Below are 13,875 nucleotides of genomic sequence, written 5' to 3'. Positions count from 1 at the left end.
GCTATAAAAATCACAAAAAAATTAATGAATAATATTAATGAGCTAAAGAGTAGCGAATTACAATGATACTGATCGGCAACTAATGACAAAAAAATGTCTAACTACTTAAAAAGTTGAGTGTATGCCAATAAGGGTTACAACAAATGCAATTTATCTTCACAAGAAGGGTATCCAGAATTCCAGTAAACAAAAGAGCATACTAATAAATTTTGCCTAAATAGTCCTTACACTACATGTATGCCATTCTAGAATACTAACAAAATCAAACATTAAGTGTGCTTCAAACTTGATCAATATTTCTATTAGGTGAATGAAATACTTTAAGAAAATGAGTAAACTTAAGAAAAAAAAAAAATGCCCAAATGTAAAATATTGGAAAGAACAGAGTCTTTCCAAATGCAAATTTATCACTAGACATTAATAGCCATGAAAAATACATGGTACCTTTTGGATCAGTTATCCAGTGTGCATGGCTAAATATGTTAAACAAATGGTTTTAGAGTTGATCCACTCCACTTCTAGAGGGAAGATATAAATCAGGTTAGCTATCAATTCCGAGGAGAGAAAAACAATGTTCCTTGTATTTAGCTGCTGAGATTGAAGACTGAGGAACCCCTCTTCTGTTTAGAACAAATCGAGATCCAGGGCCAGAGTGAGTGGTAGAGGTGCAGAGAACAAATTAAATTCAAGGTGAGTAGGAACTAAGGGGAAAAAATCTTGCCAAACTTGTGTATTAAAACAGAAAAAAAGGGGTGCCTGGGTGACTCAGTCGGTTGGGTGTCTGACTTTGGCTCAGGTCATGATCTCACGGTTTGTGGGTTCGAGCCCCGCATCAGGCTCTGCTGACAGCTCGGAGCCTGGAGCCTGCTTCGGATTCTGTGTCTCCCTCCCTCTCTGCCCCTCCCCCACTGATGCACTGTCTCTCTCAGTCTCTCAAAAATAAATAAATGTAAAAAAAAAATTTTTTTTAACAAAAAAAATGAAGAATAATAGCAAAAATAAATTTAAGTCTGTGAAAAGTGTAAGAAAATATACAGCCAGTTTCTCTTTCCCTCTGCTATTCTGGGAATAACAAAATGCTCTTTGCTTTTCAAAATTGTTTTAATAGCTCAGATTAACTGATGAAATGAAATTAAAAAGAATTCTGAAAAAAGACATCAATCCATTCAGACCATTCAGGGAAAAGGCTCCAGTCTTAGAATCACAAAACTATCCACCAAAGCTGGTGAAAAGATATTCCTATAGAAAAGGGAAATGGAGAAGTGAGAGGAAAAAAATTAACCCATAAGTACTGAAATGCCAAATCACCATCAGAGGAGTAAAAGATTTAGAACATAAAGTATATCTAACTAAGGTCTTTCTTTTCATCTTCACTCTATCGCAATACACAGCATTATATGCACAGACCTTACTTGCCCATCATGATTTTAGAATATAACAAATGATGATTCTGTTACTAAACCACTAAGCCTTTTCATTCTTAAAACTGGTCATTTCAAGACACTAAAAAATTAATAGACTGCATCTTCACTCCCTACTTTTGAGTGAAGAGGTCTCCCTTCAAGCCTTAAGCAAGCCCAATATTATGTTAGTGTTGCAAGATTTGGGGAAGAACTGTAGCCCTTTTAGAATACTGACCCTCCAATTTTTTTACCATATTAGTTGGCTTTTGCTACAAAATTAGTGTCTCCATTCTGTATTTTTATAGTAAGAAAAAAGGAGAAGGGGGTGGACAGATTACAGTCAGTATACAGAATGTACTGCACTACAAATTAAAGTCAGCACACAGTGCTACTCTGTTCTTAATTTATCCTACTATGCTGATGATATTCTAATTTAACTAAAGCTTTGGCATGCTGAGCATGAATAATAGCTGTGAGCTGCAGTCAAACATCAACCAAATGAAACCACTATTGTCAGTACTCACCCTTAAGCGAGAACCATTCTAATAATAATAATAATCAACAGACATACCTGCTCATTTTGATTCCATTCCCCTTGCTGCTTCAGAGACGGAATGGCCCAGATGCTTAGTTTCCCTGAGAAATGAATGGCAGCAAGGAGGGTCCCATCTGGAGAGAGGCTCATCTTAAAGATCCCATCCTATACAATAATATTACATTAACGTCAGATCAAGGAACTTATAGCTGAATAGAAGTAACCTCCAGAATTTAATAACACTCTTTAGAGGGTGCCATGTCATAAATGATCTCTCATAATAAAGGGTTCCAACAGCTTCATACACTATAAATGTGCTCCAGCATAAAGAAACAGAACTCTTACCCTTAAGGAGTTTTTTTTCTTTTTAACCTATTTTATAGTGTTATAATTCACATATAACCAAAAACCCAAATATATGAGCATTATAAAAACACTCCTTTACATCACACATCAATTACCATGAGTTCTCATTAACTTTTACGGGTTGATATTGACCAGATGGTGAATTTCCTGAATTTGGGGTTCACATTTTCACAAGATTCTATATGTACACAATATCTGGAATATCCTGTCACAGGCCACAAATTTATGCTGTGTGGATGAAAGGGAAGGGAAAGGAGGAAGAAGAGAGTTGGCAGAAAAGAAGGTCCAATGGTGATGGGAACAGAGGTAGCAAGGGGGGAAATGCATTCCTTAATTTAAGGGGCACCAGGAGTGTTTATTTTCCAGATTTCCTGGTAAACATGAGGAATCTAATCACTGCTACAGAAAAATTTTGTTAATACACTGATTTTACATGGCCAAGCACGGGGTGCACAGAGAAAGTCTTGTCTTTTCAAGGCCTACTTGCCCACACAATCTCTCAGTCCTTTCTTGATGAGAAACCAGACAAGCAGGGATGTCCCCTGTTCATCGCCTAAGCAGAAGCAGAAGAATCAAACCAACACTAACTGGACATCTATTGTCTACTCAAGCATTTACTGAAAGCAGGGTCTAAGGTAGTTTAGCCACAAATAATAAATCAGACCTAAAAATGACAGCCTACAACTATATGTGTCCTTAGCATTTAGAAAATCTGGCAACACAAGAGTCCACCACCACCTTTTAAGGGTGAGGGTGCTACCCGGTCACACTAGGGCAATAATCAGGTGGGGCTGAACAGCATATGCATGCTTAAAAGGATCATAAGCTTTCCAGTAAGCCAAAGCCCCCACCATTCTTGGTTATGGCACTACGATTAAGGTCAAATACTAGCTATGATCTGAAACTTACACATGACTATACTAAAAAAAAAAAAAAAAAAAAAAAAAAAAATTATGCCTGGCTCAATTCACCACATTATCTACCTGGTCTCTACAGACACAAGCTTAAGTCCTCAGGTCTACAATGACTAAGGCATATTAGCCAACAAAAGCAAATAGAACAATTTCAGAAAGTGAGAAACACTGCTGGATGAGTACATAGATGAGAAGATTAGCATCCTCTAATCTCCTCACTAAGGACTAAAGTCACTTTAACTGGATATAACACGTCTATCCCAGATTGCCAGAATTAAATGTAAGAAAGATTAAAATACAAAAAGAAGCAATAAAAGCAAAAGCACTGAGAGCAAATGTTAACTACATCCCATCCCCTCCTCCGTGACGGAGAGGAGGTCAGGAAGAGAAGACGAAGGGCCTAGCACCTTCCATTCACAACTCTGGTCAATACGCTCCATGGTTTGGCAGAAGGTGGGATCACAAGCATAAATTTTCATTCTCAAGAACTCTCCCTGCATTCTTCAGAGTTTGCAGACAAAGAAACTGAAGATCCCAAAGGTTCAAAAACTTGCTGAAGATCATTCTAGTATAGATAGCAATACCTGAGCTAGATGCCGCCTTCAGTCCCAGCCCAAGTCACTTCCACCACACGGTGACCACTGCCCTCCCCGGTGCCTCAGCCTTTCCAGGAAGCTCCATGCTCCTCGGCAGCAATCATGATCAAGTATACTTTACTGTTTTCTCACCTAAATAATTAGTCACCGGTGGTCTGTATGAGAACTCCCTGGTATTATAAATGCTTCATTAACCAATTAATAAAAGTGCTCTGAAAGCAAATGGGAAGTTGATGAATCTCTTTGACAAAAAACAAACAAAAGTATATTGAGTAATGTGAATAATTTAACAATAGCCTTGTGATCTAGAAAGTAATAAATGAATATGCTAAATTATCCTTCGTTTTAATCCTTCTCTCCCTCATACCTTCCTTTTCTCTCTCGACATGAAGAACTAAAATGTTACCACTTGCTTTTAAACTGGTGGCTTCTTGAATTCCCTTAAAGTTTCATTTGATACTATGATCTCCTCGCTGAAAACTTAACACTCCTTTCTTGAAGCATTTTGCTGTAGGAATTTGCACTTAGACCCACATGTAGAAACTAGAGTATAACGAATACCCATGGAACCAACAACCAGCTTATCAACAAATACCAACTTTTCACACTTGCTTCACAAACCCTTCCCCAATCACCACAATGTTCTTGGGGGTTTTTTTTCCCCCCTGGAGTACTGTAGAGCAAATCCAGACATTAGGTGTATACACATTAAGTATGCAGTTCTTTAAAGTCCAAGTTACCCGTTTAACTTTCACATATACGCACAGTGAGAAGACAGTTCTCAGCAGCAACCGAACTGCAGCCTGTCAGACATAGACAAGCCACCTATGTTACTTTGTGTGCTATAGGCGCTCTGCAATGTTTCTACAAATAAAATAGAGTTTTTATTTCAGAAGGAAAACATCGTGTTTCTAAAGTATCTCTGGCTCAGGGAATAATTTATTTTCCTGACAGTAGCTGTTACACAAGATCTAAAGCCACAGTTAGAAAATCCAGGCTAAAGTCTGTGAACCGAGCCTGCAGTATTTGGAAGTCAGAATGTTTCTTGCTTGGCTGGGGAGAGAATTTCTTTCAAATTATTTATTTGTAAATAAGAGGAAATGGCTTTTCAATCAACTGCACATCACACTAAAAGTAAACCTCAAACCTTCAAACCATAATTCCTCTTACCGTATTCAGATTTCTCAGCATAAGTGAATAATAATCGTTCTCTCGTCTTCTCTATTTGAATTAAGTAGTTCCGAAAGCAATATAATTTAGCTGTAATTTTTACTTCAGTTAAAATGTGTCTGGGTTTCTTTCATATTCCTCAAATATGGACATCATGTTTATTTTAATCTTTACAACAGCTGGAATGATGGTCAAGAGTATGTAACTTGGCAGTGAAAAGAGGGAAGCCTTTTCTCTGAGAACAAGAACATGACAAGAAAGCCACTCTTGCCAGTTTTACTCAACACAGTACTGGAAATCCTAGCCAGAGCAATTAGGCATGAAAATAAATAAAAGGCACACAAATTGGAAAAGAAGTAAAATTGTCTCCTTACAGATGACATGGTATATTTAGAAAACCCTAAAGACTCCACCAAAAAGCCATTAGAATAAACAAATTCAGTAAAGCTGCAGGATACAAAAATCAACATACAAAAAATGACTACTGTTCCTGTACCCTAACAGTGAACTATCAGAAAGAGAAATTAAGAAAATAATCTGTTATACTAGCATCAAAAAGAATAAAATACTTAGGAATAAATTTAACCAAGGAGGTGAGAGATCTATACAAGAAAGGCCATAAAACACTGATCAAAGAAACTGAACACAAATGGAAAAATATTCCATGTCCATGGATTTAAAGAACATTGTTAAAATGTCCATAGTATCCAAAGTGATCTATAGGTTCAATGCAATACCTACCAACATTCAAATGGCATTTTCCACAAAAATAGAAAAAATAATCCTAAAATTTGCATGGTACCACAAAAGACCCTAAGTCCCCAAGCAGCCAAAGCAATCTTGAAAACTAAGAACAAAGCTCTAAGTATCACCATTTCTGATTTCAAACTACTGTTACAAAGCTATAGTAATCAAAATAATACTGTATTGGTATAAAAACAGGCACAAAGATTGATGGAACAGAAGAGAGCTCAGAAAGAAATTCATGCATAAATGGTCACTTTACAACAAAGAAGTCAAGAATACACAATGGGGAAGGGATACTCTTTCAATAAATGGTATTGGAAAACCTGGATACCCACTGGACCCCTACCTTACACCATATACAAAAATCCACTCTAACCAGATGAAGATCTGGAGCATAAGCCCAAAAACCCTAAAACTCCTATATGAAAACACAGGGAATAAGCTCCTTGATATTGGTCGTGGCAATGATCTTTTGTATTTTTCACTAAGAGCCAGGTCAAAAAAGCAAAAATAAATAAGCAGAACTACATCACACTAAAAACATCTGCACAGCAAAGGAAACCATTAACAAAATGAAAAGACAATTTATGGAATGAGAGAAAATATTTGCAAGCCCCATATCTGATAAAAATATCCAAAATGTACAAGGGACTCCTACAACTCAATAGCAAAAAAACACAAACAACCCAATTTAAAAATGAGCAAAGCATCTGAATTGACATTTTCTAAGTAAAAAAAAAAAAAAAAAAAAAAAAAAAAAAAAAAAAAAAAAAAAAAGACATACAAATGGCTAACAGGTACATGAAAAGGTGCTCAACATCACTAATCATCAGGGAAATGCAAATCAAAACCACAATGAGGTATCACTTCACACACATCAGGATGGCTATTATGAATAAGAAAAGGCAACCAATGCTGGTGAGGATGTGGGGACACAAACACACAAACTGTCAATTGGCCTTTAAAAAGGAAATCCATGGGGTGCCTGGGTGGCTCTGTCAGGTTAAGCATCCAACTTCAGCTCAGGTCATGACTCATGGGTTCATGAGTTCAAGCCCCACGTCAGGCTCCATGCTGACAGCTCAGAGCCTGGAGTCTCCTTCGGGTTCTGTGTCTTCCTCTCTCTCTGCCCCTCTCCTGCTTGCACTCTGTCTCACTCCCTCTCTCAAAAATAAATAAACATAAAAAAGAAGAAGAAGAAGAAGAAGAAGAAGAAGAAGAAGAAGAAGAAGAAGGAGGAGAAGGAGGAGAAGGAGGAGGAGGAGGAGGAGGAGGAGGAGGAGGAGGAGGAGGAGGAGATCCTGTCATTCGTGACAACATGGATGTAGCTGGCTGGCATTACGCTAAGTGAAATATGTCAAACGCAGAATGACAAATACTGAGTATCACTTATATGTAGAATCTTTAAAAAAAAAAAAAAAAAATCAAACTCCTAGAAACAGATAGTAGAAAACTAGCTGCCTACCAGAAGCGGGGGAGTGAGTGGAGGAAGTTGGGAGAGGTTGGTAAAGGGTGGAAACTTTCAGTTACAAGATGAAGAAGGTTTGCAGATCTAATGTATAATATGATGACTACACTTGATAACACTGTATTATGTAACTGCAACTTGCTAAGAGAGGAGGACCTGAATGGTTCTTACACACACAATAAAAATATAAATATGTGAGGTAGTGGATGTGTTAACTCGATGGGGGAAAAGCTTCATTTACATATATGCAGATCCAATCATCACATTATACACTTTAAATATCTTACAATTATACCCCAAAGAAGGCGAGGAAAAGATGGGGCGCTTGGGTGGCTCAGTCGGTTAAGCTTCTGACTTCGGCTCAGGTCATGATCTTGAGTTCAAGCCCCGCATTGGGCTCTGTGCTGACAGCTCAGAGCCTGGAACCTGCTTCGGATTCTGTGTCTCCCTCTCTCTCTGGCCCTCCCCTGTTCATGCTCTGTCTCTTAATAATAAATAAATGTTTCAAAAAATTAAAAAAACAAAAAAAAGGTGAGGAAAAGAAAGAAAATGATGAATTTCACTTACTGCCTGCTTCAGTCTACTCTATTCCATGAGTATCTACTGAAAGGCAGTCTTACCTTGTAAGTTACAATGGAACAAAGGAAGTTGGTTGACAAAGATCATTTGCATGGTCTTCTTTCACCATGAATTCATCTATGACCCTTTTAATTGAGCATATTATCAATTCTATTTACCTCCTTGTATCAAAATCTCTTCCCACAGCTTTCCAAAAGATACTTTCCTCTTACCTCACTGAATCTCTTGTGTAGCAATGTGATACCAATACTACTGAAATTAATAACATGAACAGGATTTTAACTTTCACCTCTATTTCTCATTTATTAAACTACTAGCTCAAACGTCCATTTGATCTTTTGTTAATTAAAAACACTAATTAAAGCCTCTACTACTGGCAGCAATAGAGTAGGAATTGTGTCTTCTCTCAAACACTACAATAAAACCTTTAACTGTCCTTTCTAAGAGAGTAATTCTTTTAAATGTTAAATATCAGATCTTAGCACTGAGAGAGAGTGCTTTAACTTACCTAACCTTCTTCAACTGCATATCTACACAGAACAATTAAAAATGAGTGATTTCCTATTTCATTACACCTTTCAAATGTACACGCTACATGAAAATTAAAGTACTGAACTCTAGTACATACATTCAAAATGTTCTGAATTACTACATAGTCTTAAAGGTGAATTCGTAAGTGCTGCTCTTCCCACATTCAACATGAATAAACATATCCAGTAATACAGATTATATGCCAGGTATGTCTGACACTGTGGGAAGCTAGCAGCAAGCAAAACGTAAATCCTGCCCTTAAGAAGTTGAGCTCATATTCTTGCCCACTGTGGTTTAGAAGTCTGACCTCCCTAAATAGATAGATAGATAGATAGATAGATAGATAAATAAATAAATAAATAAATCATCCTCAAATGCCTGGTTAACAAACCTGGGGCTAGTGAGCAGGGGGAGACACTGCAAAAATACATAGGAAATAAAAAGCCCTTGGGAAAAAAATTTTCCAAGACAACATTCTTTATAAAAGAACACACAGAACTCTTATTATTAATATACTCTTTGAAAGGTAATACTATATGCCAAATAAAACTAGTGTCTACAGCCCAGCAAACTGGAATGTTCCAGCACTGCCCTCTGACACTTCCAGGACTTGGCAAATGCCGCTACCAGGCTGGAAATGTCCAGTGTCCCTCTTTCTGTGTGAGGAACCCTCACTTCTAAATTGAGTATCCTCTCCAGAATGAAAGGCTCCCTCTTTGTGCACCTCAATGGTACTTCATATTAACTTATAGAAGGGGTTATAAAATGCATAATACTGTATTATTTCCCAGCTGCTTCTGTAAGTGTCTCCCCCACTACACTGAGGGCTGCTTGAGGAAGTGCAATGCATTTTATTCATCAATTTATTCTCAGCTCTAACATTATGCCTGGGCTCAAAGTGAGTGCTGACTGACTGAAAAAAAAAAAAAGAATAAACACTGAAATGACATATAATTGCTTTAATAAAGTCAACAGAATTTTAAAAGTGAGCCATTTAAGATTTGTTAAAGATAGTAATTTAGATAGTATTAAAGAGAATGCAGAAAGGATGCAGGAAGAAAAAGTAAAATAATGCTATCATGCACTAAAATGGTAACAGATCAACAGCGGCGATACAGAGAACTAAGTCCATGGCAGAGGCCAAGCCATTTGATCTGTCATATGTTTCTTCATCTGCAAAATGAAAACAAACTCCATGAAATGCCTGAAGAGAATGCTAACTGGAAAACAGTGCCACCATATGGGGATTCAACGTGAAAGTGACTTTCCAGACATCAACAGCAGTGGTACTGCTCGCTTTTGTAGAGACAATGCCAAAACAATCCAGAATGCATGACTTAGTTGAAGTCAATGGCAGAGAAAGAACTCAAACTTTAAATATATTAAATGCAAATGCAGCACCAGAATGCTCATCTGATTTCTCAAGATTTCTGTACTTTCTTGCAATTTCCCTTGGGTAAGTAAAGAAATTGAAGAAACAGAAAAATGAGGCAGTTTGAGTCACCCCAAAACAAAAAAGATAAGATCCGATGCTTCCATATAGGCCAAGACTCTCATGAGAGCAAGACAGAGAGAGTGAAGTAACCATCTCCATCAGAAGAACCATCTCCATCTCCATCTCCTAAGCACCTCACTCACATCGGGAGGAAACTGACAAACATCCTTGTCAAGGATCCATGCATCTCTTGGAAAACAGTATAAAATGGTTTTTGAAGCCCAGAATCAACATGGCTTGCTTTTTCTTGGAGTTTCAATAATCTCAGATTTAAAAAAACAAACAAACAAAAAAAGGATATATTATGGACAAGGAAGGAAAATTTGCAAGTAAGATAAAATTAAAAAAAAAAACTTCAAACATATAATGGTTCCAGGAGATTTGTCTTCCATTCCCAAACTCAAGAGGACTAAGTTCATTCTTCACCCTTTTTTTTTTTTTTTTTTTCAAATCTTCATTATTGAGAGAAGAATGATATACAGTAAAACACACAAACCTTCAGGGAATAGCTCCAGGAATTTTTACTTATGGATCTGTCCACGCAGGGTACAATTAAGAGCACACCCAGATGAAGATCTATAACACTGAAGGTTCATTCCGTTGTGCTTTAAAGGTACTCTGGTGAAAATATTTGAGAAGCACAAGGTTAAGCTTGTGAGTTACCTGTTCTTGTCCTGGGCGACTATAAAACTTGACACTTAACATCCTTAACAATCCCAGGGTCTTCGGTACCTACAAAATAAACGCACATCATACAAAGAAAAATTAATGGAATGCTTCCTCGCTGTAAAAATCCTTTTATCGCGAAATGAAAACTATAAGAAATCTAACATTTTAAGAAATAGTTAAGAAAGCCATCAATAGGTGTCAGAGATGTACTCACAATAGCCAATTTATTAAGGAATTGATCTTATGCTTCAAAAATGCCAGAAAAAAGAAATCAACATTTAGAAACCAGTATTTGAAATAATAGGACACAGACTCTCTTTAGACTTAACAGATGCATTTATAAAATCAAGAGGGAGAGAAGGGTGTAATTTAAGAAATTTAAAACAACAAGTATTGTTGAAGATGTAGAGAATTTAGTACACTGCTTGGGGTGGGGAGAAGTAAAACGGTACAGCTGCTGTAGACAAGTTTCATGGTTCCTCAAAAAGTTTAACATAAAATTACCATTTGACCCAGCCATTCCATCCTAAGTATACGCCCAAAAGAATTGAAAACAGGTATTCCATCAAATAATTATACACAAATGTTCATAGCAGTACTATTCACAACAGCCAAGAAGTGGAAACAACTCAAAAGACCATTAGCTAAAGAATGAACAAAATGTAATATATCCACACGACAGAATACTGTTCAGTCATAAAAAGGAATGAAGAAGTGATAGATGCTACAACTTGGATGAACCTTGAGAACATTATTCTAATCAAAGAAGTCAGAAACAAAAGGCCACATATTATAGGATTCCATTTATATGAAACAGAATAGGTAAGTCCATAGAAACAGAAAGCAGGGGCGCCTGGGTGGCGCAGTCGGTTGGGCGTCCGACTTCAGCTCAGGTCACGATCTCACGGTCCGTGAGTTCGAGCCCCGCGTCGGGCTCTGGGCTGATGGCTCGGAGCCTAGAGCCTGCTTCTGATTCTGTGTCTCCCTCTCTCTCTGCCCCTCCCCCATTCATGCTCTGTCTCTCTCTGTCTCAAAAATAAATAAACGTTAAAAAAAAAAAAAAAAATTTAAAAAAAAAAAAAAAAAAAAGGAAACAGAAAGCAGACTAGAGGTTGCCAGGAGCTGGAGGGAGGAAGAATAGGGAAGGACAAGTTAATGGGAATGAGGTTTCCTTTTGGGGTGATGAGAATGTCTTGGAACTAGATAGTGGTGATAGTTGCAAACATTGTGAATGTACTAAATGCAACTGAATTGTATATTTTAAAATGGTTAGTGGTTGGTTTTATGTTTTATGAATTTTACCTTGAAAGAAAAAGGCAAAGAAGAGTACAGTTTTGTTGAGCTTAAAAATTTTCCTATCAGAACTTCTGAGTAGTTAAAGCCATCAGTGGTGGCTTAGCTCCATATCTCCCAATATTTCCTCCAACAAAAAAAGAAAAAGAAGGGAAAAATATGAGGTGCCTGGCTGGCTCAGTCAGTAGAACACGGTCATGAACTGAAGCCCCACACTGGGTGTAGAGCTTACTTGAAGAAAAAAAAGTGGGGCGGGGGGGGGGGGGTGGAGTAGAAAATAAATCTATATGAAAATCATGTCCTCACCTTAACTTGAAGACAGAAGATAAGACAAACTTCAAAATAACTGTAAGTAAGAAAGACAAAAAACACCAAATCCCAGGGTGTCATCTCCACTGCTCCTGCCAACCCCCATGTCCCCATGACGCCTACTACCAGGCCTGGTGTTGAGCAAAAGCAGATGGAAAAAATACTGCAGGGTCAAGGCAGGACAGATGAGGGAAGGTAGCAAAGGGATCATCTAAAACCACTGTCAAAATTATAATCCAAGAATTCTTGCCAGAAATAGAAAAAGATATATACATTGAAAGAGCCAATGGGGATTCCCTGAGAAAATTAACCCAGAAAAATCAACTCTGAGAAATATTCTAGGAAAGCTATTAAATTTCAGACTGAAAAAAAAAAATCCTCAAGGCCTTCAAGTATAATGGCCAAATAACATTTGTATATTATTTGTATGATTCCCTTTGTAAGGAAAATGATTTAACTTCAGTGAGAATTTTCATATTCCACATACAAAGCAAAGCAATAATGGAGTAGTGGGTTTTTTTGTTTTTTGTTTTTTAAGTTCCTTGAAAGAAAGGGTAAACTAAGGATTTTATATCCACACGTTTTCCTTCAAATACTAGACTACTAGAAAACAATTTTGAACATACAAGAATTTAAGGAACTCTTTCCCCATGAGCCCGTCTTAAAACATCTTCTAAAAGAGGGGCGCCTAGTTGGCTCAGTCAGTGGAGCGTGCAACTCTTGATCCCAGGCTGAGTTTGAACCCCATGTTGGGTGTAGAGATTACTTAAAAATAAGATCTTAAAGAGCACATGTGTACAAACACACACTCACACACACACACACACACATCTACCAGAAGATAGTTTCATCCAACCAAGAGATGACTGGGAACACTTCAAAACAAGAAGTGACAGCATTCTGAATCAGAAATGGACATCTAAGACACGAAAGAAAGGTGAGGATCAAGGTAGAAACTAATGTGCAAATATTATGTGTTTTGTCAAAGTAGCAGTAGCACAAAAAGGGCAGAGAACAGAAAGGAAGAAAGGAAAATAAACTGATTTTTGTAGAAGCAATTAGAAGAGATTAAAGAATACCAATAAAACTGATGCATGGGTAAAATGTTGGAGGCCACTGATAACATCAATAGGAGTATTTCAGTGAAATGATGGAAGTAAATCCCCATGCAACAGAATTCAAATTCAAGAGAGAAAAGAAAGAGGAAGTGCAAGTATAGACGACTCTAGAACATGTTAAAGAAAGGGAAATAAATGGGGTGGTAGCAGGATTTAGTGGGGTCTAGATCCCCCAAAGGCAAACAAAAAAATAGTTTTTATGATGGAAAAATAAAAGCATGTTGTACGCTGATAAGTCAAACAGACAGCACAATTCATGGTATAGGAAAAATATTCTTCCATGAACAAGTGTGAGATCTGGTGGAAACACAGATGGGTTGGCCGTAGCCAGTACAAGGACAGTTTGTCTTTGTCTGTCGATAACGACAGAAGAGGTACAGATGCAGGCAGGTGGTGGGGTCTTATGAAGACATTCCTCTGATCACTTCTATATTCTGAGGGAAATAGGATTTCTCAGAGAAACGGGTTTCCAAACAGCCTGTGTCCCTTCCACAACAGCCTTTACCAAAAAAGCAGCATAGCAATAACATAAAAATTAGTTTTGTTCCTTTTCATACTTTTTCTAAAATTCTCATCTTAAAAATACAAACATAATAACAATGAACACTCTAGATCACCGTATGGCTTCTCAAGTGCCTTCAAATATATTACCTCATCTAATTGTCGCAAAAGCCTTACCTAC

At 37.4% G+C, this 13,875-nt stretch overlaps 1 protein-coding gene across 5 annotated transcripts in view; it reads right to left on the bottom strand.

Annotated features, from left to right (window-relative positions):
* Positions 1-13,875, bottom strand: part of NBAS (NBAS subunit of NRZ tethering complex) — a 329,015-nt gene that overhangs the window by 259,522 nt on the left and 55,618 nt on the right. For 4 of the 5 annotated variants that reach the window (XM_042933639.1, XM_042933641.1, XM_042933640.1 and 1 more), the window contains 2 exons: positions 10,468-10,536; positions 1,975-2,103 (listed from right to left, as the gene is read on the bottom strand). In XM_042933639.1, coding sequence (XP_042789573.1) covers positions 1,975-2,103; positions 10,468-10,536 — 198 coding nt within the window. Of the gene's footprint in view, positions 1-1,974; positions 2,104-7,486; positions 7,574-10,467; positions 10,537-13,875 lie in introns of those variants that run through there. The other variant, XM_042933643.1, reaches the window with a different exon arrangement.

This window comes from Panthera leo, chromosome A3 (assembly GCF_018350215.1).
Source record: "Panthera leo isolate Ple1 chromosome A3, P.leo_Ple1_pat1.1, whole genome shotgun sequence".
Taxonomy (NCBI): domain Eukaryota; kingdom Metazoa; phylum Chordata; class Mammalia; order Carnivora; family Felidae; genus Panthera; species Panthera leo.
The sequence above is the reverse complement of the archived record's forward strand: the minus strand, read 5'-3'. Positions and strand labels throughout refer to the sequence as shown.